Source organism: Haliotis rubra, unplaced genomic scaffold (genome assembly GCF_003918875.1).
Source record: "Haliotis rubra isolate DU_JTF1 unplaced genomic scaffold, ASM391887v1 Scf979, whole genome shotgun sequence".
In the NCBI taxonomy this organism is placed as follows: domain Eukaryota; kingdom Metazoa; phylum Mollusca; class Gastropoda; order Lepetellida; family Haliotidae; genus Haliotis; species Haliotis rubra.
In genome coordinates, this window is record NW_025767722.1 from 112,392 (window position 1) to 139,279 (window position 26,888).

Sequence of the window (26,888 nt, forward strand, 5' to 3'; positions counted from 1 at the left end):
AGTCCATAAATAGACATAAAGATAAAGATAATATTTCATATCTGGGTGTCATATTCAAGTCCTTTATATAATAAAGACCAATTACTTTGTTTATTTCCGCACTCAGAAATACTCCAGCTATATGATTACTTATAAGAAACATTATAAACACGAATAAAGATTACTATTCGTTACTAAGTGTCAGTTTCATACCATTTATCTACACTTGCTCGTTTAGTCACACTTACTACCAATATATATATATACAAACCCATGAATACTTTTGATATAAGAAATTATATATACTAAAATATTCAGCTTGTGTTTGTGATTTGCCACATGCCCACGACATGCGTATGCGTTCATGCGTGTGTGTGCGCGCGTGTGTGTGTTATCGGGGGATTTTATGTGTACGCAATCCATCTTACGGGCATCGGATACCAACATAACAATTAAATATCAATTCTAGTTTTAACACCAAGATCCGCTACATCCACCATTCGTCCTGGTGAGTATTGCATAATTTCCCCCTAAATATATACTCTTCCAAAACAGAAAACCATAGGTGATATCGACAAATGGAATTTCAAATATGTTTAAAAGTTAGTGTATGGTTGTCTTATTTACTCCTTTATAATGCTGGTTTGTGCACATGGAACGAAGGTACATCGCAACAATGTATCTTCGAAAACTTAAACGAACGTTCATGTTCTAAAGTGTCAACTTGCATGAAAATCATTTTAAAATGTCGAAAAATTGTTCGAAATATGCACGTGCAGTTATGAGGAATCGTGAGCAGGGACATTGACTATATAGAGCGTTTTGCTTTTAGAGGAACGCTGGCACTTTTTTAGCTCAGTGAAAGAATATCATTATGCCGCGACTCAGTGATGTAAATCGAAACATTGCCATTGGACGGCTGGAGGCTGGGGAGTCTCTATCTGCTGTTGCGCGTCACCTCAATGTTCACCAGAGTACCATCAGTTGTTTATGGGATCTATATCAACAGACCAATTCTACGCAAGATCGACCTCGAAGTGGGAGACCTCAGAAAACCACTGCAGCGGAGGATAGGTACATCCGGGTACTTCATTTGCGGAATCGAACTGTCACAGCAACTGCAACTGCAGTGCCTGGTTTGAGGAGCGTTCGCGCAAACCATTCGTAATCGTTTACGAGCCAGAAGACCCTATTTTGGCCCTGTGCTGCGACGACGCCGACAGGTTCCATGGTGAAATAACGTTCTATTCTGGAATCTACAAAACTGGCAACCTGCATGGTTCAGTGACGAATCACGCTTTCTGCTTCAGTGCCGTGACGGAAGAGTACGTGTTTATCGACGTCCAAATTGACCAATATGGGGTGGGAGCGTAATGATGGCGGGAGCTTTATCCTAGCTTTGTGCGCCTTCAGGGAAATGTAACTGACATTCGGTACAGAGATGAAGGGTGCGTGCATGCGTGCGTGCGTTTGTGTGTGTGCCTCTTTTCGATGGATTTTAAGTGTACCTAATCCGTCTTATCACGCATCTGATGCTAAAATAACAACAAAATATCAATTCTATTTTCAGAACCAACATCTGCAACAACCACCATTCGTCCTGGTGAGTATTGTATAATTCTCCCCTAAATATGTAATGCTTATCATCGTTGTTGTCAAGTACACGTTATTCACGTGTGTGATCCTTGGGACAAAGGTGTGACCAACACGGAAACCCATTTCGTTACAGACACGAAGCCCTCCCCTCCAACCGATTTCTACTGCACCGAGCACTCGGCCTCCAGCGTTAAGATACAGTGGACCTACAATGACACACGTACAGAGGGGTCGAGGTTCGTTCTCTTCCACCGTCACCAAGACTCAACCGTGTGGAATGTTAGTCGTTTAGTGGCAGACCAAGACAAGTCCCAAACACGACAGACATTCGTTGTCACGCAGCTCCAGTCAGACACCCTGTACTACTTCCGGTTGCTGGCGGATGGAGGGTCGGCGGGTCAGAGCGAGGCTGTGACTGTCACGTGTTTCACGGCTTGCAATGGTAAGTTATTTCTGTCTAAATGGAGATCTTCAGAGGTCACTAATACCAATTCCCTCATACATTTATATCGATAGATTTTTTAACTGATATGCAGTTAATGGTGATGACGAAATTGAAACTGGTAATGGTGTGTAATAACGTTTATGATGAAAATGTAACATATAGTGTCAAGCTGAACGAGGGATGATAATAATATGATGATCATGACGACGACGACAACGGTGATGGTGATGGTGATGATGGTGGTGATTGTTGTATAACTTCAGATTCTCCAGCCGCATAAGGAATGACAGCGAGGAAGAACCAAGCTGTCAGCGTAACTGTGGCTTTTCTTCTATCATTTTCCATAGACCAAAGACGCAAGATATCCCGAACGTTATGTTATCTATAACATTAGGTGCATGAATCTGAATTTCACGAAACAGAATACGTTTTTTAACTTACTACACCAGTTAGCTCGTGTACTTTTTGATATAAAACGAATTTTGGGAGTGAACTTCTATTAGCCCAAAACTTGAACCTATGTATAGTCTGTTTGCAATAAAAACGTACCAATGAATTTCACTTTGAACCAAAAGGTAAAAGAAATAGAGTGAAATTAAGATTGCAAATCTTCATAATTTTACCTTGCCAATTGAACACTTAAATCTCAGAATTTTATTCAACTTAGGATAAAAGTTGTTTAACAAACAATCATAGTTTCACATTGCTATTATTGGTTTGTATTACAATGGGGTATGCGCATCAAATGAAACACCAAAAACGACAAGGGTTGTTCTAAGTTAACGCTCAACACTTACCGCACGTGCATTTGTTTCACTGTTCCAACTACTGCGCTTACCCCATTGTAATACAAACCAGTAATAGCCATTTGAATCTAAGATCTATTGTTAAACAACTTTTACCCTAAGTTGAATGAAATTCTGAGATGTAAATGTTCAATTGGCAAGGTAAAATTATGAGGATTTGCAATCTTAATTTCACTTTATTTGATTTACATTTTTGTTTAAAGTGAAATTGATCGGTACGTTTTCACTGCTAACAGACTATAAATCCTGTCTATACTTGCCTTTCACGACCTTCCCTATCTATTTATCAATCGGAAATTTGCAATTACAATTTCATCGGATGCGCCATTAGTACGAAACAGAATCCTAGGTGCACTTCGGTATGAAAAACCTTTTCAGACAGATTAGCTTTGCAAAAAACTAGGCGTCAATAATCAAAATTATTGGTAACTTTATTGGTTTTTCCTTCGTGTGCAGATCTATATATTTAATCCGGCAACACGTGATGGCTGCGATATAATATTTCTTAATAAATTATTAGTACGTTTATATAAACTGAAGGACTAAAGAAACGTTACCACTTTGAAAATGAAATTGCAGCTGCAATCACCATCACGTGAAAACACATCGCCCCAAACGCAACAATGACCTTTCCATTTGGAAATAAGGCATGCCATACATTGTCCAAATACAGTTTGCATGTTTTTCGCTCAAAGAGCAAAATTTATAAGTATCTGCGCACGCTGCATCTCAGAAACCCCTTCCTGGCGGTGACGTCATCAGCGGCGCATGGCTTGGGTCACCGTGTAAGCCGATACACAGTAGCCAGACGACCGAGGTCCTGTGGAATCCGGGCTTTCAGACCTTTCCGGGGACAGCAGTTAACAGCCAAACAGCTTCGACGGAAACTTAGATGGGCATGGACGGTTCAACGTTTTCACTGACTTGAATGGCAGAGAGTACTATTCTCGGGTGACAGGCGATTCTCTCTGTTCATTTTGTTTTACAGATCTATCTTTTGTGGTTATTTCACAATAGTGATTTAATCTATGGAAGCGTTTCTTTAGCCCGTCAGTTTAACTGTAGTTTAATATATCTTTGAGACCAGGGAAATCCACTTACATATATTAAATGCAAATAGCATTGCAAAATTGAATGAAGTGTTATGTAAATTCACATTTTGTGTTACATCTTTGCAGCAATCCATATTTGTGTGTATGTACGTTTGTGTTATAATCATTGCTTTCACAATAAAGAAATCTGAGCTTCAGTTCGCTTTATCTTTCATTAACTAGATCTTTGTTGTTAACGGTTCATGCTCGCTCACATAGTTACCTAAAGGCAGAGACCATAGAGGGATGGCCCTCGAGCCAATGCGCAAAACCATCAGCGCTACGGCTTGTACTGCGCAGCCTATCTGGAAGCTGGCGAAAACGTCTGTTCACTTCAGTCATCGATTTCGCGTATTTTCATTGCAAAGGTAAGACTTAATATTTTTTTCATTTATTCCCATGTATATACTTATATTTGCAACAGTGTTTTTGAGGTGTATTAGAGTGCCTAAGCATATATTTGTCTTTGTATTTGATGAATACTGTCATGTGTGCTCTATTATATGGTCTCTGCTAAAGGGCAAGTTTACACGAATATTAACCTTCTTGTCTGCATAAAAAGTGTTCTTGAAGCAGGCTCATAGCCAAAACAGTACAGTTATATCGATTCATATTTTGTACATTTACCGAGAGTTACATGTCCATAATAAACGCACCATGGCTTATCTCCCTTGCAAATGACGTTATTGGTGCCCAACTTATAAACGAATGACGTCATTAAACTCTATTTGATCCATATCACGTGGTACATGTGTGGTTATATTTCAACCAATCACGTCTTAGATCGTGATCACGTGAGAGAACGAGGCGAGCCCAGGAATCATTACGAATGGAGACCCCAAGGAGTTATACACGCAAATTAAGCTCTGATCATAATCAAAACATCAGACCAACTCTGTCATTTGTTTGCAGAATTTATGCCCTAAAATTAAAAAAGTTGTTTAACAAACAATCATTAAAATATTGACACAATTCACTATTTGTTACGAGGGAGGAGTGCAGAGAAAGGGACAGCAGGGTGTTAGAGAAGCACGTGCACAAGTGCCGACAAAGTTATTGATTCATTAACCTGTGCTGTGCCGTCTCCATCCTTTCTCGCACACCTGGCTGTCCCTTAGCTTTCTCTGCACTCCTCCCTCGTAACAAATAGTGAACTGTGTCAATATTTTAATGACAGTTTGTTAAACAACTTTTTTATTTTTAGGACATAAATTCTGCAAAAAAATCACAGAGTTGGTCTGACGTTTTGATTATGATCAGCGTTTCATTGAGTATTTTATGTTTATTAGTTTTCGAGTTAGATTGCAATTCATCAGTCTGCTTTGGAGCCAAACGGACTATACAGTACTGATGCCTCACCGAAGCAGACTCGTCAGACCTGACCCTGAGCCACCCACCAGCGCTAAACACCCTGAGGCTGAGCTCCCAATAGCGTAGATCGATGCTCATGCTGCTGGAATGTCTGGTGAAGACTCAATTACCTGAGATATCAGGTCAACGATTAATAAGCATCCACACACACAAAACGAGAGTAGTTCTTTCTGGTTGTCTAATGTAGCCAGTAGGGCGATCGAGCGCCTAGCCAAGAGTTACCTCCCCTGGATCTTTCGGATCAAAACAGCCACCAATGTACTCTGATTACCAGTTCCTTACCTTTGCGTTTCTAAATTGGAGGCACGGCTGCTAATGGAACAGACATGATGACTACACTGGAGCAGACTGGGGATGCTGAGGAGTTATCTGCATTTTTTACATTTGTGGGTGAGTGAGTATGGTTGTACGCCGCTTTTAGCAATATTTCAGCAATATAACGGCAAGGGACACCAGAAATGGGCTTAACACATTATGCCCATGTGGAGGATCGACCCGGGCCTTCAGTGTGACGTGTGAACGCTTTAACCACTAGGCTATCCCACCGCCCCTTTCTACATTAATGAGTTGATTCAGTCACGATTTTTTGGTTCCGCTCTCATGCTCCAATTTCCGTCATCAGCCTTTTTTGTTTGAGAACGAAAGCGATTGGCGTGATTTTAAGCGGTTGGAAGTTAACGCCCCATATGGTCTCCAGTCGTAGACCGCCTCCGTGGTGTAGTGGTTAGAGCGTCCGTCCGGAGAACGGAAGGTTGCGGGTTCGATCCCCGACCACGTCATACCAAAAGACGTTAAAGTATGGTACTTGTTGGTCCCTGCCTGGCGCTCGGCATTAATGGGTACAACAAGGACTGGTCGGCTCGGAGTCAGTATAATGTGTCTGAGTGGGGTATTCATGCTTCACTGCGGCATGGTATCTCAGTGGGCTAGCACTATTAAACCAGCTTAAGTCTGTGCTAGTACAAGCAGCCGCATATACACATACACACGCATGCACGTCGTCATATGAGCGGAATATTCTCAAAGACGACGTTAAACCCAATTTCACATCACCTCACCTCCAGTCGTATATCCCACTCATGGACCATGCGCGTGGTCAAATGGCAGACAACCTTTGGCATTAATGCTAACTTCCTCGTCACTTCTATTTCCGTGTAATTTTACCATGGACGTGGACATTGAGGTCAAATATATCTACAGAGCAATAAACTTGTGGTCCACATCTTCATCAACATTCTAGATTTATCCCGTACAAAATCCGTTCATGTATAATTTAGCATTTCTGCCTATCTGCTCATGTCTGTTCCACACAATTACATCAGGGGCGGTGGGGTAGCTTAGTGGTTAAAGCGTCCGCTCGTCACGCGGAAGACCCGGGTTCGATTCCCCACATGGGTACAATGTGTGAAGCTTATTTCTGGCGTATTCTGCTGTGATATTGCTGGAATGTTGCAAAAGGCGGCGTAAATCCATACTTACTCACACACTCACAATTACATTAAGATCGAAAATCCACTAATCTATTTTCCAGCAGTATTTAACATAACATTATTCAGCAATATTCGGAGCGATGGGATAGCCTAGTGGTTAATGCGTCCGCTCGTCAAAAAGAAGCTCAGGGTTCGATTCACCACATCGGTACAATGTGTGAAGCCCATTTCTGGTGTCCCCCGCCGTGATATTGCTGCAATATTGCTAAAAGCTGGGTAAAACTATATTCACTCACTCATTCACTCTGGAATATTGATGTCAGTATCAACAGGGGCGTGTTCGGACTAGCAGATAAAATGTATCTCTGCACTCACTGCTGCAAAAATGATTTAATACTTTTTGAAGCTCCTATAAAATGTCAATGTGGAATGTGCGTAGAAATAAAACAATGTACCAATAAAGGTGAACATGCTTGATGACATGGGGGTCTGTCTGCTCGCAACAAAATCAAACTTTTTCAAAATTGTTAATACTGCCAGCAAAATTACTGGATTGTCTTTTGAGTATATTCCCTTTTTTTATTAGCGCCAGATTAGAATTGATAGTTCACATATTTATCTCAACTACTTCCATCTGGACGCCGCTTTCGATTAACTTCCCTTAAAACAAACAGAGCTCGACAGTCCTTCACACCATCCAGTACTCGTGTTATTAATGCAACAAATGTTTTTGAATAGTCATCATGTATGCGATAACTACTAACTCAGCCTCTTTACCTCTGTGGTTAATTGTATGGAATCATCAGCATTCATTTTGTGCATGTAATTATTGTGTATATTTTTGTGAATTTTGTATGTTTTCATTTTGAGGCCGTTTTTCAAACAAAAAGAATTTCCTCCGGTTTAATAAAGTTATATCTTATCTTATCTAGTTCTCATCGCGTTATGTTCTCATATACTGGACAAAAGTAGTTTGCAAATTTTGAAATTATGAATAATGATCTATTTTTATTCATTGTCACACTGATAAAATATCAATCATAAAAATACCAATTTCCCATAACTTTTTTTTTCCAGTATATATGCTTCTCATAGTGGTTAAAGAGCTCGCTCGTTACGCCGAAGACCCGGGTTCGATTCCACGTATGGGTACAATGTGTGAAACCCAATTCTGGTGCTAAAAGCTGGTGTTAAAACCTCACTCACTGACTCTTGTTCTCATGGTGCAATGTGTGAAGCCCATTCCTGGTGCTAAAAGCGTAAACCTCACTCACTCACTCTTGTTCTCATGGTGCAAATGTGTGAAGCCCATTCCTGGTGCTAAAAGCGGCGTAAACCTCACTCACTCACTCACTCACTCTTGTTCTCATGGTGCAATGTGTGAAGCCAATTCCTGGTGCTAAAAGCGGCGGCGTAAACCTCCTCACTCACTCACTCTTGTTCTCATGGTGCAATGTGTGAAGCCCATTCCTGGTGCTAAAAGCGGCGTAAACCTCACTCACTCACTCTTGTTCTCATGGTGCAATGTGTGAAGCCCATTCCTGGTGCTAAAAGCGGCGTAAACCTCACTCACTCACTCTTGTTCTCATGGTGCAATGTGTGAAGCCCATTCCTGGTGCTAAAAGCGGCGTAAACCTCACTCACTCACTCACTCTTGTTCTCATGGTGCAACTCTTGTTCTCATGGTGTGAAGCCTCATTCCTGGTCTCATGGTGCAATGTGAAGCCCATTCCTGGTGCTAAAGCGGCGTAAACCTCAAACTCTTGCGGCGTAAACCTAAACTCGGCGTAAACCTCACTCACTGACTCTTGTTCTCATGGTGCAATGTGTGAAGCCAATTCCTGGTGTTAAAAGCGGCGTAAACCTCACTCACTGACTCTTGTTCTCATGGTGCAATGTGTGAAGCCAATTCCTGGTGTTAAAAGCGGCGTAAACCTCACTCACTCACTCTTGTTCTCATGGTGCCGCCAGATGGGTGGAATATATTTGTTTGAATGCGGCGTTAAACTACTAACCAGTCTCATGGTGACTCTTGTTACAAGTTTACTCGGGTATTCTCATTATACAAACAACACGTCCCTTTTACAAACACTTTTATTTACAAAATTATGTGGACATGCGGAAGTTTTTGTTTCGAGAATAAAAACTTTCATTATATCAATATAAAAACGTATTATTGCTAGTTCTGTCAGTCCTCTATTGTCAGTAGTTCTGACTCGGACTTCCAAGCACAGCCATGTTTCTGTGGCAATAAGTGGATGTTTATATGGTCATCCCTGGTTCAGTGTCCATATCATTGTATTCCGTTAATGATATATCGTCTGTGAACACTGGAAAAAAAATTGAAAACTAAACTCATACAGAATCTATTGGTTAGTGTTGTGAAAAGTAGAGCAACTTCGTATTAAACAGTGGTAAACGAAGGCCTTTAGATCTAGAGGCAGTTTTGAGGATACACCCAGAGACGAATTCAGCAGTTTGAGGAGACTGGTAATTAATTAACTCAACAAAGACATATAACAAATGCACATACGTATTAGTTTGGAGGGACGGTGGGGTAGCCTAGTGGTTAACTCACGCCGAAGACCCGGGTTCGAATCCCCACATGGGTACAATGTGTGAAGCCCATTTCTGGTGTCCCTCGCCGTGATGTTGCTGGAATATTGCTAAAAGGGGCGTAAAACCAAACTCAGTCAGTATTAGTTTGGTTTGTATCTTACCTTCCTCTTGGTGAGATTTCCGTGTATATTTTCGCTGTTGAGAAACAAAACGCAAGTTAAAATACTTTTATTTTACAAATCAAATCCGTCTCTCTCTCTATCCTATTCGTCACTTCCATTGATAGTACAGTAAACTACGCTTATGACAAACGAACTGATATTTGAGAAGTTTTTGAGTTTTTGTGATTTTTTTGTTTTTTACTTTTTTTCTACACCGTATGTTTTAGTCGAAACACGCAAGGCACTACGGTTATAACGAACCAACATTATTGGTCCTTTTGAATTCGACACAACCGTTGTTTGCATAATGCTGATTCCGGCTTCGAATGATAGATGTCTAAATGGATCAGGATAGGTGACGTCATGGGTCACTGTTCACAACACCACGTGATTGTCTGTTCAAGAAACGATTGACTACATAAACCCGTCATTGCAGAAATAGTGAAGCAAAAATAACAAACTGCATCGATATTTAGTAACATCTTACCAACAGTTCCAGTAGGAGGCCAAACATAATGGCCAGGATGGTGGCGCCGAACATGACGAACATTACAACACCAAAGGCTAGTTCCCCGTAGTCTCTCTGAAACTGAAGCGAAAACTGTTGTTAATTTCATGTATCTTCCAGCTGAGAATTTTTAATTATAATGTACTGTTCAAAATTAGGTTGATAAAAAGGTCATATTGGTTCTTGTTAGTAGACGGGATAGTTTCAGAAAGTATTGCACAGCTTGGTCTCCCAACGGACCTCCGTACGCTTGCGCTAGGGCTTGGACGGGTAACCCGGATATCCGGGACGGATACCCCCCCACGATGGGTGATGAGTTGGACCCGAGTACCCGTCTCAATACCCGGACCTGCTATGATCATGCACTAACATATTAAACAATGTAATACGTTATTCTTTCATGATTAAAAGGTTGTATTGTCTTTGAAGATTTAGACATAATTGTGGGGTCGGTCACCTGTTTTGAAAATAATACATGGTTAAGATATTGAAAAACTCGAAATTGTAGCCTCTGAGCTGAAGAATATATTGCCATTTCTTAAAAATTTGATGTCAGGAATTAACAAAACGGGTATCCGGGTAGGTTAGGGTAATAGGGGGTGGGGTACCCGGGGTGAAAATGTGGGCTCGTCCCAGCCCTAGATTGTGCGTATGTAAGCAGAGCTTGGGAAGACAGTGATATCTTTACAGAAACCTCTGAAGTAGGGACCAAAATACTGCAATAAACAGAGGACTATGCTGTCACAATAGCGAGGAAACAAACTAGCATAACAGCTTCCCATATTGAAAGTAAACTATTGCATTAGGTATTTTATGAGCTGTGTGGTTTCTTGCACCGAACATAAATAAAGTTAAAATACAGATCTGTACCATATTGTTTGAACTCTGGAGGACAGGGCCCGGCTCCACAAAGGGATCTTAACGCAAAAGTAATCGTAACTTCCACACGTAAACATTGGCCTACGGAAGTCATTACGCTCGGATCACTTCGTGGAACGGGCCCCAGATCACCCAGTCGTCCAAAGTGCAGCGTTTCGAGAAGCGGATTTGCGTCTCTAGGAGTGAGTGAGTGAGTTTTACGCCGCTTTTAGCAATATTCCAGCAATATCACGGCGGGGGACACCAGAAATGGACTTCACACAATGTGCCCATGTGGGGAATCGACCCCGGGCCTTCGGCGTGACGAGCGAACGCTTTAACCACTGGGCTACACCACCGCCCCCGTCTCTAAGACGTTCCAGATCTCTACGCCCGTGGGTTTGGATCCCATATGCGATCTGAATGTTTTTCTAGGTACATCAGGTCTATACAGCCAATGTCTAAGACCCGCATCGACTCAACCTTTCCTCTCGTATCAAGCTCAAGCATCGTCTACAAATACTCTCCATCTCGCTCACGTAATCTACCTTGCGTTCTTCAAGCTCCAGGTACATCCATATCTTGTAGCGGGTGATCCAGATTGCCTGTACAACAATAACTTTAATATCAGTATCAACAATACACGGTCCTTGGTTTACTACTTAAATGCCGAGCTCCAGGCAAGGTAATAACAAATAACATTATTTGGAGTGACACGATCTGGGATGAAACCACCAACCGTGCGCTCTCGGGCCGGATTATCTATCAACTACGCCATGGAGGAAAGAGGTGAAGATCCCAAGTTTTACATTGTTCCTCCCGTGTCTTGTTGATCGGTCTATGGCGAGAACAGACGCAGGACCTAAAGTCCGTTTGGCTCAAAAGCGGACCGATGAATTGCAATCTAACTCGAAAACTAATAAACATAACATACTCAATGAAACACTGATCATAATCAAAACATCATACCCACTCTGTGAGGTTTTTGCAGAATTTATGTCCTAAAAATAAAAAGTTGTTTAACAAACTATCATTAAAATATTGACACAGTTCACTGTTTGTTACGAGGAGGAGTGCAGAGAAAGGGAGAGCCAGGTGTGCGAGAAGCACGTTCACAGACAAAGTTATTTATTCATTAACCTGTGCTGTGCCGTCTCCATCCGTTCTCGAACACCTGGCTGTCCCTTTCTCTGCACTCCTCCCTCGTAACAAATAGTGAACTGTGTCAATATTTTAATGATAGTTTGTTAAACAACTTTTTTATTTTCGCACAAAAATTCTGCAAAAACCTCACAGAGTGGGTGGTCTTCGATGTTTTGATTATGATCAGCGTTTCATTGAGTATTTTATGTTTATTAGTTTCCGAGTTAGATTGCAATTCATCGGTCCGCTTTTGAGCCAAACGGACTATAGATGCTTTCAAGCTCTCTTAGCCCTAAGATAGTCGTAAGTTAATGTTGAGGTAAGACACTTACGACTATCTTAGCGCTAAGAGACCTTCGAAAATCTAGTCCCGGGTGACGTTCTGCGACTGGACTGTGTTTGAGCCCATGGCCATGTTTCAATTACCATGGTTCTTACGTCCATCTCAATAATCAAATCAACTAAACTCATTTTAGATGTATCATTTTTGTTTGTTTGTTGTTAAAATCTCTTATTTACAGACCACGACATACAGCTGGAACATTGCTGGGTACGGCGGTAAACAACAACCAAACCAAACTATATAACTCACCGTTCCATCCATGTTACCAATGGCACATCTATACCTGTCTTTCGTAGGTAGGTACATGTCAATTACGTCATTGCAGGTTACTGGTCTGTCGGTGTCGCAGTTGCTGCCGGGGGCATGTACCAGGATGTCGTAGTGCCATACTGACTTGTTAAGTGCATCTTGGTAACCCTTGACAACAAAGCATCACCTCCGTTACACCTCCGTGACAAGTTTTCATATCAAATCTCATCACGCAACATCATCATCAACACCATTACTTCAATACATCACCATGTGTCTCCAAAACATATCAAGCTGTGCACGTCTGACCTTATTGGCAATACTGACAATTTAATGCTAATATATTTTTGCCTCTGTTTGCTGTTATTTTTTACGAAATCCTAATGTTGCCACTCTTGTAGCATAAAATATATTTTACAGCCCATGTTCTCGTTGCTTCAAATGTTTTTTCGTTGCTTCGAATAGTTTTTCGTTGCTTCGAATAGTTTTCGTTGCTTCGAATATTTTTTCGTTGCTTCGAATATTTGTTCGCTGCTGCGAGTATTTTCTCGTTACTTCAACTATTGTTTCGTTGCTTCGAGTATTTTCCAGGTTTTGAAAGAAACTTGAAGCAACGAGGACATACTTGAAGCAATGAGAAATTAATCAAAGAAAAGCGCAGTGAAAAAATAATTAATGTAACGAGAAAGTAGTCAAAGTAACGAGAAAATTATTGAATTAGCAAAGAGAATTGTCGCTGAAAAAGTAATATTTGTTACAAAAGTGGCAGGATTAGGCTTTCGTAATTGTTATCGATTTTCAAAATATGAGATATTATCTTTATTTATAATACACATGAACAGTTTTCCTTTAATGAATGTCTTCCGGTATATTTTATAGGCTATGGTGACTGGTAAATCAACAACAAAACACATCATCTTTGTTTATCGATCAAGAAGCCCTTTTTTAGCAGATTGTGAAAAAGCAAGAGACATATTTTTTTAATTTAATCAATATTTCATATAGTTTGGTATCATTCAGCAGTAAGTAAGTTCAGGTCATGTACATTTACAGGGCAGGACTTAAAAACATTAAACCTCCACAACCGATGTATTGAAGCTAGACTCTCACCATGCCTTTAGCCAAGGTCTGATCTGCCTCAAAATCAGCCAGTCTGAAGATCATCAGCGTCATGTCGGGGTTGTACTAGGAAATGGGTAGTTATAAATAAAACAAACAAAAATTATTTCGATTTATCTTTTTATGACAAGGATTTATGGAGTTATGATTTTAGACTTTGTTAACGACATCAACAGTATACTATAATATTTCTTGACTACTGCTAGTATCAAACTGAGAACGCTCACAAAACTTCTTGTTTTATCATATGAGCCAAAATTATCACATATATTATCAGTATAGCACGTTAGGCTAGTGAGTGAATTACGTTTTATGCCGCTTTTAGCAGTATTTTGTAGCAGGGGATACCAGAAATGGGCTTCACACATTGTACCCATGTGAGGAATCGAACCCGGGTCTTCGGAGTGACGCCTGAACGCTTCAACCACTAGGCTACCCCACCGTCTCCTTTGACAGAAATATGCAACGTTAACGTCTAGACATAATAAGTCTCCGTCATCAACCGAAACAGCTTCCATTGTTCACTGAAAGAATATGACGAATTGTATAACGTACTAGAGTGGCAATATTTGCTTACTGTTTTTGAATACAAAGCGAACGCTTTCACCATTCTCTCAAGGTAAACAGTTATTTAACAATATAGAACAAACTTTATGGATAACAACTTCTTTTTATTCGTGAGTGCGACGTTTCGATACAGATTCTTGTACCGTTGTCAAGGATAACAACTTCTTTTTATTCGTGAGTGCGACGTCTCGATACAGATTTTTATACCGTTGTCAAAGATAACAACTTCTTTTTATTCGTGAGTGCGACGTTTCGATACAGATTTTTGTACCGTTGTCAAGGATAACAACTTCTTTTTATTTGTGAGTGCGACGTTTCGATACAGATTCTTGTACCGTTGTCAAGGATAACAACTTCTTTTTATTCTTGTACTGTTGTCAAGCATATGCATATGCATATGCTTGACAACGGTACAAGAATCTGTATCGAAACGTCGCACTCACGAATAAAAAGAAGTTGTTATCCATAAAGTTTGTTCTATATTGTACTTCCCAACTTCTAAAATGCCACTCAAAGAAGTTATTTAACAGAATGGCAAGGTTTAGGTGTCACCATTACTTACGGTGTTGGTAGGGAACTGGAAACTGTAGTCAATCATCGAGGTCTTGTTATACGCCCTGAACGTTGAGTTGAACACGTACATCTAAAACATGAACATAAACATTCACAGGTACAAAATGAGGATAATAGGCAATAGTCGCGATCCATCACCTAAACCAAATATTTTGTTCGAAGAAAATGTCATTTTACTGCCGATATCTTTTACATGTTATTATATTTAGTACGTGAAGTTTTATACGGTTTGTAACAATGTTCTAGCATTATTACGGCAGGGAACATCACAGAACGAACTTAAACCCTTGTGGGAATCGAACACGGTCTTCGGCGTGACAACAGAACGCTGTAACCACTAGACTACCGCACCAACCCCTATTGTGTAATTGGAAAAAACTTATTTTCAGATACCCACTCTTAGGGACTCCCTGTTATGTTTGAATGTGAGTGAATGAGTGAGTGAGTGAGTGAGTTAAGTTTTATGCCGCTTTTGAGCAATATTCCAGGAATATCACAGGAATCTGCTTCACACATTGTACCCATGTTGGGAATCGAATCCGGGTCTTCGGCGTGGCTAGCAAACGCTTTAAGCACTCGGTGTGTGGGTGGGGTGGGGCGGGGGTGTGGGGTGGGGGTGTGTGTGGGTGGTTTGTGTGTGTTTAGCCTAGTGGTTAAAGCGTTCGCTCGTCACGCCGAAGACCCGGGTTCGATTCCCTACATGGGTACAATGTGTGAATCCATTTGGCGTGATATTGCTGTAATATTGCTAAAAGCGGCGCAAAACTAAACTCACTCACTCACTTTAAGCACTCGGCTACCCCACCGCCCTAATTCTGTATGTGTGTTATTTAAAACCAGGGTATTACAGCTATGTAGGGCGACATGTAACAAAACAAGGCAAACCAGTTACGTTTGAGGTGGTCGTGGGGGAATTGGGTTTAACGTCGTGCTTGAGAATATTTCGCTCATATGACGACGTGCATGCGTGTGTTTGTGCATGTGCGGCTGCTTGTACTAGCCCAGACTTAAGCTAGTTTTATAGTGCTAGCCCATTGAGATACCATGCCGCAGTGAAGCATGAGTACCCCACTCAGACACATTATACTGACTCCGAGCCGACCAGTCCTTGTTGTACCCATTAATGCCGAGCGCCAGGCAGGGACCAACAAGTACCATATTTTAAAGTCTTTTGGTATGACGCGGTCGGGGCTCGGACCCGCGACCTTCCGCTCTCCGGGCGGACGCTCTAACCACTACACCACGGAGGCGGTCAGTTACGTTTGAAGGCAATACTTACCCCATTGTTGTGCATATGTCCAGCCTCCCTCATGATGTCTTCTCTCCTCGACACCACACATGTTGACAGACACAGTACAACAAACACACCTGCTCTCATCATAACATCACGACGTCGTGACTACAGCGTCATCTACAACACCGACAGCCACGACACACAACAGCAGCAGACACCAACGCCGGCAACAGTACAAAGACAACACCAGCAGCAGTAGCAGAGGTCACGGTAATTGACACTAACAGTACGTGACCACTATTTCAGTAGTTAACCAGCAACTACAGTAGGTAACACAGTCATCCCAAACAACAGAACCCGATGCCGACTTGCCATGGGTTGATGATCCGAGTTGCATGGTGCAACAGGTGTGCCTTGACAATTGTGTGTCAATTGCTTGCTTGTGTCAATTGCTTGTGACATGTGTCAATTGCTTCTCCGCGTCATATTTGAATGATTTATTCTGATAAAATTGATATTTCATGCTTGGCCCAGTCTTAATATTCAAAGAGCTTTGTCAACTTCCTCCAATAAAAGGCATAACGTAGAGTTGCATTGATATTGATTCGTACGACATGTCTATAGTTGATTGTAACTGCTGGAAGTGGGGCTGTCATTAGTAATGAAAAGAAGTAACCTCGGAATCTTTCCTTTTTTCAGTTTTTTAAAAGAAAGATCAAAATCCTTATTTTATTTACTACAAGGCCGTTAGTGAATGAGTTTGGTTTTATGTCGCGTTTAGCAATATTCCAGCAACATCACGGCGGGGGACACCGGGAATGGGCGCCTCACATTGTACTCATGAGGGGAAACAATGCTGTTTAATTTGGCACATTTGGTATAATTACAAATGATGGAGAAGCGACTGATTGGGTGTTGTTTTATGCCAATAAACATAGTTTCATCTTCATCCCGACGTGCCGAAGACCCGGGTTCGAATCCCCACATGGGTACAATGTGTGAAGCCTATTTCTGGTGTCCCCCGCTGTGATGTTGCTGGAATATTGCTAAAAGCGGCTTAAAACCAAACTCAGTCAGTCATCCCGACGTAGGTTGGTGAGGTAGCCGAGTGGTTTTCGCTCGTCGCGCCGGGTCAGGGTTTGATTGTCCCCATGGGTACAACATGTGAAGCGCATTACTGGTGTCTTGGTCAGTGTGTGAAATGGTTTCCAAATTGTGCTAGCCAGTTCGGGCTAGCTATGCCTGAAAACTACTAGCCACAACATTATTCACAAGCCCGAAATCTGAAGGTAGCAACTAAACAAAACATTACAAAAATAGATGAGAATAAGATATTGTGGCATGACACGGAAGTTTCATCATTAAGCTGCTTATATGATGAACATTTTGTACCAGGCCATAATCTTGCATAAATTTAAAAGTGTATTATGACGTAACAAGTCGAAGAGAGTGATATATTTACAAAATGAACCCATGAAAATTCACTAGCCAGTCGGGCCAGTGACTGGGAAGATTTACTGGCCCGATTGGATTTTTACTATCCACGGGCTAGCGGGCCAGTGGCTATTTCGAACACTGGTCTTGGTGCCCCCCGGCCCCGATTTGTATTACTGCATTATTGCTAAAAGCGGCTCACTCACTCACTCCGTAATCCTGTTATACATTATGCTGGGACAAGCAATGATGTTAACAGCATGCGGGTATTGAGGTTATTGAGTTATCGTAACCGAAAGATGATCGCACGGGAGTTTGGAGAGGTGCTGCTATTCTGGCCTTTTTATCAACTGTAGGAGTAAGGCCCCGACATGGCGACAGAGTCAGCGGTTATAGGATTACCGCACGGGATTTTGGAGGGGTGAAGGTAAGTGAGTGAGTTTAGTTTTACGCCGCTTTTAGCAATAGTACAGCAGTATCACGGCGGGGACACCAGAAATGGGTTTCAGACATTGTACCCATGTGGGGAATCGAACCAGGGTCTTCCGCGTGACAAGCGAACGCCTTACCACTAGGCTAACCCACCGCCTTGGAGGGGTGGGATATTCTGCCCTTTTTAATCAAGTGTGACCCGTGAAGGTCCGTGTAAGAATGAACCTTTAGTAACCCATGCTTGTCGTAAGAGGCGACTAACGGGATCGGGTGGTCAGGCTCGCTGGCTTGGTTGACACATGTCATCGGATCCCAATTGCGCAGATCGATGCTTATGCTGTTGATCCCTGAATTGTCTGGTCCAGACTCTATTATTTACAGACCACCGCCATATAGCTGGAATATTGCTGAGTGCGGCATAAAACTAAACTCACTCATTCATTTAATCAAGTGTAGGACAAAGGCCCTGAGAAATCTAAGCATGGGGCCAAGTGCGGTTATATAGTGCGTTTGGCTCAAAAGCGGACCGATGAACAGGTGTTAGAGAAGCACGTGCACAAGTACCGACAAAGTTATTGATTCATCAACCTGTGTTGTGCCGTCTCCATCCTTTCTCGAACACCTGGCTGTCCCTTTCTCTGCACTCCTCCCTCGTAACAAATAGTGAACTGTGTCAATATTTTAATGATAGTTTGTTTAACAACTTTTATATTTTTAGGACATAAATTCTGCAAAAACCTCACAGAGTTGGTCTGACGTTTTGATTATGATCAGCGTTTCATTGAGTATTATATGTTTATTAGTTTTCGAGTTAGATTGCAATTCATCGGTCCGCTTTTGAGCCAAACAGACTGTAGGTGTAGCCCGTGGCTGATTGCGAGTCTTTGTACCCCTTTACCATGGGTTGTTCATGATATCAATCACGGGCTTACAATCCATCGTCACGTGGATGAGGTGTTCTTGCGAGTGGCGTTAGACAACAAACGCAAATAATGCTGCCTCTAAATAGGGATCGAATATGTGAACAGTTACCTCCCTTGTCATGCAACCTGCGCTAGCATCTGATAATTAGTTGTGACAGTGCGCAACTGCAAACAACCGCGAATGCCAGCTGATTGTTTATCCATCTGTGTGTATTGAACAGCATCTGATCTGGCCATCTGTCCATTGTATGAAATGCCCTGCATAGTGAACAGCGACAAAGGAAAAAAACAACAACGTGGAATGGTGATGATATTCACCCAACTACATTTATAACGAACACGCTTGTAACGAACTGACGGATAAGTCGAAGCAGTTTTGTGGGGAATAAGGCCACTAAGTGTTTTTTTTGGTCGAAATGCGTTCAGCGAACTAAGTTTAGTTTACTGGGTGTAGATTAGCATTGCCATATGTACAAAGTGACTGGGTCGCGTTTTGTTACCAAGTACCCACTGATGTCGACACCATAGGGCACAGTGCGAGTTTTGTGGCCTTAATTGTGTCATAAGATCAGTCTTTGGGGTGGGGGGAGAGGGGTCGTTTTGATGTTTGCTTAATGCCTCACTCAACAATATTCCAGCAATGTGATAGCGGTCTGTGTATAGTCGAGTCTAGATCAGATAGTCCAGTATATGACATCCTGAGCAACAATCTGCACAGTTGGGATACGATGACATCTGTCAACCAAGTCAGCGTGTCATAACCGGACCACCCGATCCCGTTAGTCGCCTCTTAGCGACAAGCATGGGTTGCTGAAGACCAGGGCCCAGATTTTCGAAGCTCTCTTAGCGCTAAGATAGTCGTAAGTGCCATACATTAACAGTAACTTACGACTATCTTAGAGCTAAGAGAGCTTCGAAAATCTCGGCCCAGTAGGTGATCGTAGCATGAAGTGAACGCAGTTTAAGCAGTGTATTGATTATTGGGCGTTATGTAATATATTCCTAGTTCTGCATCAATACATAGTTAGGTGGGCATGTTAAATGTCCTGAAAAATTCCGTTAGGGGAAATAAACCCTATTAAAACAAAACCCTCTGCGTAATATTATATCAATAATAAATAATAATAATAATAATAAATGACGAATTAAAATGGGGAAAATATGTCTTCAGACCAACCGGTTTCTAAGAGCTGACACAGAGCTAGCTGTCACTGAGCGAGGTTCAACCTGCTATCTAGTTCATCATTCAGAATGCTGCACGTGTTTACTGAGCCATTCACTATAACGATGTCGGCATGTCTATATCACCAGCTGGCACATAGCCATAGACCATCCAATGATTGAGGAGTATATCAATATTTCATGTTTTGTAAGGTTATGGTTGTTACACATCATATTTAGAACCCACGATTGTTCGATACCATCTTCCAGGGACCTAACCTCGCTGTCAGTTTATTGCTGAAGGTACAAGAGCTTTACTCCCTCTTCGTCATACTAGGATCTCAATAGGGATTATAACTCGTTATTGCCCTCCAGAATATGGAATTAATTTAGGACATTAGAAATCCGTAATACGTTTTAAACCAACTATGCTTGCCATGATGATCTATGACTGAATTCAGACATACTTGGATACTTGGGTGTGGGTTCGCATCCCGGATGGGGCTCAACTCAAAAAAAGTACTAGAATTTGTACTTTACTTAGAAAGTGTAATCCCAAATATAACATATGTTACATACTTGGATACTGTCACACAAGTATCTGATGACTATCGGCCCAAAACATCTACATCGACGGTACCATCTACCATCTTTTCACATTGGAGACTGTGAAATTGAAATCAGCAAACAAGCTCGAATGGTGGGCGTGATCTTTGACAGCAGTCTCAGTCTTGAGTCTGCAGACGAGCCTATTTCCACATCAGGAATACTGGGCTAAAAAGGCGGTTCCACGACCAGTATGTAACCATCTCACTCGTCCAGGCTCACGTAACATCTCGCCTGGACTACTGCAACTCCCTCCTCTTCGGGCTGCCCAGCTACCTGATCAAGAAACTGCAACAAGTGCAGCACACCGCAGCAAGAGTTGTCCGCAGGAAGAGGAAATTCGACCACATACAACCAGTCCTGCAGGACCTACACTGGCTGCCAGTGCACTACTGGATACAGTACAAGATACTTGTATTGGTGTTCCTGTCCCTCCATAACAAAGCACCAGATTACCTCAGCAGTCTGCTGACCAGATACCACCCACCTAGGACACTGCGCTCATGTGTCAAGTCTCTCCTAGCTGTACCCTCCTCCCGTACAAAAATGTTTGGTGACCGTTCTTTTGAAGATCATAAGCAACCTGATGAAGATCATAAGATCATAAGCAACCTGATGAAGATTTTGAACGTGCAGGACCCCTTCTGTGGAACAGTCTCTTGACATAAGATCCAAACTTGACATAAGATCCGAGCCAACATCACGGGGATTCATCAAATTCAGAGTATGTGAAGACGTTCCTAAGTACAGAACCCATAAACGAGTCACCTCCCAGAGCGATGAAGATCTTAAGTTACTGATGAAGATCATATTAGTTACAGAAACCAATGGCATGGAAGCAATCATTTATCCGTGTTGACGTTGCGCCGTCTATACCTGTATGTATGTACATAATATTGTCTCATGCTATTCATTGATTGGTCTTAAATTCAATGCAAGTAAATTACAAGTCACATTGGCCGTTCCAATGTAAATAAATTACAAGTAAGAACATTTAAAGGAAGTAATTTCACGTCTTCACGCAATCAGAAGGAACAGGTATGTTTATGAAAAAATATGTTTTATTGGAAAAAGAAGTAATTCATGATGACAGTACCTGGCGTACCTTTATTTGAGTGAGATGGGTTTAGGTTTTGTTTGGCCTCATCAGTGTCAGTCTAATGTTGGATGGAAGCCCACGTGGTGGCAAGGCTCGGACGTTTACCATTTTGTTGAAAAACACGAGAATAGAACAGGAACACTTCTTGTGGACAGCTGAGTGCGGCGTAAAACTAAACTCACTCACTCACTCTTGTGGACAGACAACTTCTTTATTGCAATAGTGACGTGTCGGTGGAGGTGTTAACACCTTTATCAAACATGTGTTAGCATCTCCACCAAAACGTCTCACCCATTGCAATACCACGTTGTCTGCCCATAACAAAATCGCTCCTGTTCATGTACCGTGAGATGGGATAAGTATGTAAAAATTAATATACAATTTATAGTTAAAATTTCCACTTCTGTTCATGGTTGTATTTAGGTTGAAAGAGGGGCGATGAAGTAGCATAGTTTTTCTAGCGTTCGCTGGTCATGCCGAAGACCCGGGTTCGATTCCCCACATGGGTACATTGTGTGAAGCCCATTTCTGGTGCCCCCACCATGATATTGCTAGAGTATTGCTAAAAGCAGCATAACACTAAACTAACACTTCGGCGTGACGAGCGAACGCTTTAACCACTAGGCTACCCCAAGGCCGCAGAATAGGTACTGAAAAAAATAGACAACATCATCCGGACGAATTTGTGATAAGATCCTAGCTCGCCTAAGGAACTGGTGTCGTAGTTCCCCCAGCAGCAGTGATACTACTGAGTTAGTGAGTGACTTTAGTTTTACGCTGCACTCAGCAATATTCTAGCTATATGGCGGCGGTATGTAAGTAATCGAGTCTGGACCAGACAATCCAGTGATCAACAGCATCGGACAACGCATTAGGGAATCGATGACATGTGTCAACCAAGTCAGTGAGCCTGACCACCCGACCCCGTTAGTCGCCTCTTACGTAAAGCATGGGTTACTGAAGATCAATATTCTAACCCGGACCTTCACGGGTATAATAGTACTGACAACATTAACAACAACAGCTGCTGTTGTTTTGTACTACTACAACAGATGTTGTTGTTTGAGCAGCAGCTGCAGCAGTAGTCGTAGAGGTTGTAGTAGTACCAGTGTTTTTAAAATCCCAGTGAACAACACAACGCCACACTGTCGTGATCACGCCTCCGTTTCTGTCTGACCAGGTGGTATCTTTGTGTGGCTGCTGATCTGGCACTTCTTCTTTTCAGGATGGTACAGGACAACCGACGAACATTTACGCATGGCGAAAAACACCAGGAAGAAAACCAACAGCAGTAGAAATATGGATCCCAATAATATCCCTATCACCATGACGTCATAGTGTTCTTTCTTGTCTTCCGTCAGTAACTCGAAGTCAGTGACTCTTATGCCCTGTGTAAGAGAGAAGCGGACATGTGATGAAAGAAACAACGAGCTTTTGTATAAATACGGACTAGAACATTCTTCACACGCAGGCACGCGCACGCACACACACGCACACGGACGGAGCGAAGAGAAGTACAGTTTCTTGACTATATTTTTTAATCGTTTTAATTTCACTCTGAATTTTAAGGAAAGTTATTATTGATGATATCTAAAGACACAGACTCCTTGCTGACTCAGTAGTGATTTGTACTGGATTAAAAACCATACCATGAATGGTGCTGAAAGCGGCGTTAAACAAACATATAATAATCCCAAGCAAACAAATATTCATCAATATATAGATCTATGCTCACGTTTGAAAACATTTACAAATATTGACATTGTTCTCGGTTTGACGACTTCCACGTGATCAATGTGTCACATTCCACATCAGTTTATGTTTCACCCGAATGTGACTAGAGTGAGTGAGTGAGTTTAGTTTTACGCCGCACTCAGCAATATTCCAGCTATATGGCGGCGGTCTGTAAATATTCGAGTCTGGACCAAACAATCCAGTGATCAGCAGCATGAGCATCGATCTGCGCAATTGGGAACCGATGGCATGTGTCAACCAAGCCAGCGAGCCTGACCACCCGATCCCGTTAGTCGCTTCTTACGATAAGCATGGGTTACTGACGGGTGAATGTGACTAGAGAAGTTCCATATTTAACTTGTACATCAATTACACTGCAGACAGTGGACTAGAATGTGGAAGTGAAATTATAATTGTCAAAAAATGGTTGCATTGGAAAAAAGAATAAACATAATAAAATAATAAATTTAGCGTTACTTTGGTTTGAATTCTGGGTAAAGGTCCAAATCATAACTATAAATTTATAAAACAATATTCTTTTACAAAAACGAGACACAGAAATACGCGGAATAATATCTATCACTACTTTCAGCTACGGAATATCAGTTTCATGCCAATGTTTCTCGGTTATTATATACTCATGCCAATAATGGTTGTCACCCCTTCAATTTTTTTTATTTGAGAGGGGTGTGGGATGGGGTGGGGGTTGGGGTGGGGAGGGTGACAACCATTATTGGCATGAGTATATATATCGGTAAAAGTTTACTTACATTATTATTATGGCTGCATATTGCTAATGTGTAAAGCTTTTTATCGTTTCCAAAAGACGAAAATGTGCCCGAACACTTGTATAACTCTCCGTACTGGCCGTCCGTGTTGTAGTCGCAGCGTCCACGAGGTGGCTCCACTGTGTGGCTCCATGTCGCCTCAGCCCGTAAATCTTCACAAGACTGAAACAGAGGGTTGGTTTCATTATAGTGCGTGAGTGAGTGAGTGAATGAGTGAGATAGCGTTTACGTTGTATTTAATAATGTTCACTGAAAACCGACAACAGACAACATATTGCAGGCATGTTCTGCATCATTCGTCACCACTCGACACTTTCCGTAAACATCATGCGGCGTGTCCCGGAATAACACGAGTTGGTCGGACATGGTGGTGAACTGATCTGGGATTTCTGCTGACGAGCGAATGCTTGTGAGGTTACACAAAATCAAATATTTTCCACTGACTTCCATAGCAAAGTTATTTTTTAAAAACGTAACTAAGCTATCAATAGCTATTACATGTATATGTGTGCATAGTCTGTCCTTAAAGACGCAATACAAATATAAAATATGAACACCTCAGGCAGCTCTTTTTCCGAGTACAGGAAGCTAAACAGACCATCCCCAGTTCCGCACAAAATGTCAACTGCTTGAAAATACCAGTGGTCACATTCAGTAGACGTCATCATGTAGAAAAAGACAGCACTGAATATTTTAAAATATGGTCAGTTTTAATTACTGGATGGATGTTCATTTAAAAAACACAAAATCACCCAATCAAAGCTGCCAGATGATTCAGTCTGCACTGAAGGTTCGGGACAAAAAGTGCATGAAATGCCAGGTATAGTAACCACCAATCTGGAATAATTCCACATGAGACGCTTTTGACCACTAGCCACATACGATGTTGTCAAGATTAGACAAACTAAAATTTCGCCTTTTTTCAACTTACCAGACCTTGTGCTGTCAAATTGGCCTTCGAGGCATCGAACAACAATAGATCCAGTTTGTGACCCTGTAGAAATAACATATCATTGGAATACCAATATCACATTAGACGAAATTGTACCATTTCTTCGTCCAGTTGCAAACATCTGAGACCTTCATCACGTCTTGCGTTCCTTCCCCATTAAGCTGACGAGCCGTGGTATATGGCACTACTCTTCATATTCACTCAAGGAATGAGTATGGTTTTACGCCGTTTTCAGCAATTGGAAATGAGCAAACACTTCTGCCACGGGACTACCAACACTGGGTGTATAACAAAATCTTTTTCCATAGAAAAACTCAAACATAAAGCATTTCTCGAGACTATAATATGTAGCATCCGCGTGTGACGTCACAACACGATGACGTCACTGTTAGAATGGATCGTGTTTATATGGCGTCATGTACTGTGTAGAGATTATTACACGAGCAAGTGTATTATGAATTACAATACATAACTTTGCAAGAGTTTCGTATAAGTCATATGACACACTTGCCAGAGTGTAATAATTTCTTTATTATCTATTGTATTCATGTACATTTATGCTGTAAAACATGGTAAGCAGGTGTGACAGCCCTCTTCATTGACGTAACGTTCAATTGTTTAATGACGTCAGTCACGTTACAGACGACGAAATACAGAAACAATGGTAGCTAGGCAAAAGTGATATGCGCACATGTGCACATATGATATATATGACACTGGTTATGTTTCACCATATGGGTATTAAAAATATTTATTACACGAGTCAGATTTTCATTCAACAGAATATCATCTTTACATAATGACTATTGTTTTCACTTCTGACGTGTGGTATCCACCATGATGAAAGTATGTAGGATGACTCGTGTAGTTTTAACGAGGGTCTCACCTTGGGTAAAGTCAATGTGTATTCATGCGCAACTGCGTCGTTGTCTGCTTGGATCGTTTCATGGAACACGTACATATGCTGAAACACGTGACACAGAGTTGCAAGACAAAGGCCAAATCATCTCTCTCTCTCTCTCTCTCTCTCTCTCTCTCTCTCTCTCTCTCTCTCTCTCTCTCTCTCTCTCTCTCTCTCTCTCTCTCTCTCTCTCTTCCTCTTCCTCCCTCTCTCTACTTCTCTCCTCTTTCGCTCACCTCCCCACCCTCTACTTCCTCTCCACTCTCGCTCGCCTCTCCTCCCTCTCCCACTCCCCTCTCTTAACTCTCTCTTCCTCTAGCTTTCCCCTCTCCTCTCCTCCCTCTCCTTCTCTTCCTCTCTCTCTCCACTTCCTCCCCTCTCTCGCTCGCCTCACTCCCCTCTTTCTCCCTCTCCCCCCTCTTTCCCTCGTTCCCTCTCTCTTGTCCCTCCTTCCCACCCACCTCCCACTCGCATTCTCTCACCCGTACCTCCCTCCCTTTAAAGTGGCACTTTTTACAACACAACAGAATATGTGTTGTGATCAGGCAAAAGTATATTCGCATAAATTGTACATGTAATTACACATTGTAAAATCATCGAAGTCACTGTTTCATATTCAAACGTGTCTTGTATGTTTATCACAAATTATACACATGATATATACAATCTAATGTATATACTTACATCAGTGGTGTTGATATTTCTAGGGACATTAAAATGTCCATAGACTCCTGTCCATAACACGAACGCTAGGTATCGCCATTCCAACATGCTGTGTTGATAAGACGAGGATCAATGATAACATAACTGGCCTAAATGTTCCGTT

General features: G+C 41.7%; 3 protein-coding genes across 18 annotated transcripts in view; 1 reads left to right on the plus strand and 2 right to left on the minus strand.

Moving 5' to 3' along the window:
- Positions 1-2,530, plus strand: part of LOC124265412 (mucin-2-like) — a 104,845-nt gene extending 102,315 nt beyond the window's left edge. For all 12 annotated transcript variants that reach the window (XM_046700188.1, XM_046700186.1, XM_046700185.1 and 9 more), the window contains 3 exons: positions 1,550-1,582; positions 1,709-2,017; positions 2,284-2,530. In XM_046700188.1, coding sequence (XP_046556144.1) covers positions 1,550-1,582; positions 1,709-2,017; positions 2,284-2,300 — 359 coding nt within the window. In that variant the 3' untranslated portion in view covers positions 2,301-2,530. The remainder of the gene's footprint in view (positions 1-1,549; positions 1,583-1,708; positions 2,018-2,283) is intronic.
- The window catches only part of LOC124265415, a 106,139-nt gene extending 89,714 nt beyond the window's left edge, over positions 1-16,425 (minus strand). For 4 of the 5 annotated variants that reach the window (XM_046700205.1, XM_046700208.1, XM_046700204.1 and 1 more), the window contains exons 1-4: positions 16,078-16,425; positions 14,788-14,868; positions 13,650-13,724; positions 12,540-12,707 (exon numbers count right to left, since the gene is read on the minus strand). In XM_046700205.1, the coding sequence (XP_046556161.1) occupies positions 12,540-12,707; positions 13,650-13,724; positions 14,788-14,868; positions 16,078-16,179 (426 nt within the window). In that variant the 5' untranslated portion in view covers positions 16,180-16,425. Of the gene's footprint in view, positions 1-8,972; positions 9,049-9,438; positions 9,473-9,925; positions 10,028-11,352; positions 11,410-12,539; positions 12,708-13,649; positions 13,725-14,787; positions 14,869-16,077 lie in introns of those variants that run through there. The other variant, XM_046700206.1, reaches the window with a different exon arrangement.
- A 6,198-nt stretch (positions 16,426-22,623) lies between these two features.
- LOC124265419 lies at positions 22,624-26,888 on the minus strand. The gene is made up of 5 exons (XM_046700212.1): positions 26,747-26,888; positions 26,048-26,125; positions 25,141-25,203; positions 24,192-24,371; positions 22,624-23,075 (listed from the first exon to the last, which is right to left on the minus strand). The coding sequence occupies exons 1-5, from the start codon at positions 26,831-26,833 to the stop codon at positions 22,842-22,844; spliced, it is 642 nt and encodes a 213-aa protein (XP_046556168.1). The 5' UTR covers positions 26,834-26,888; the 3' UTR covers positions 22,624-22,841.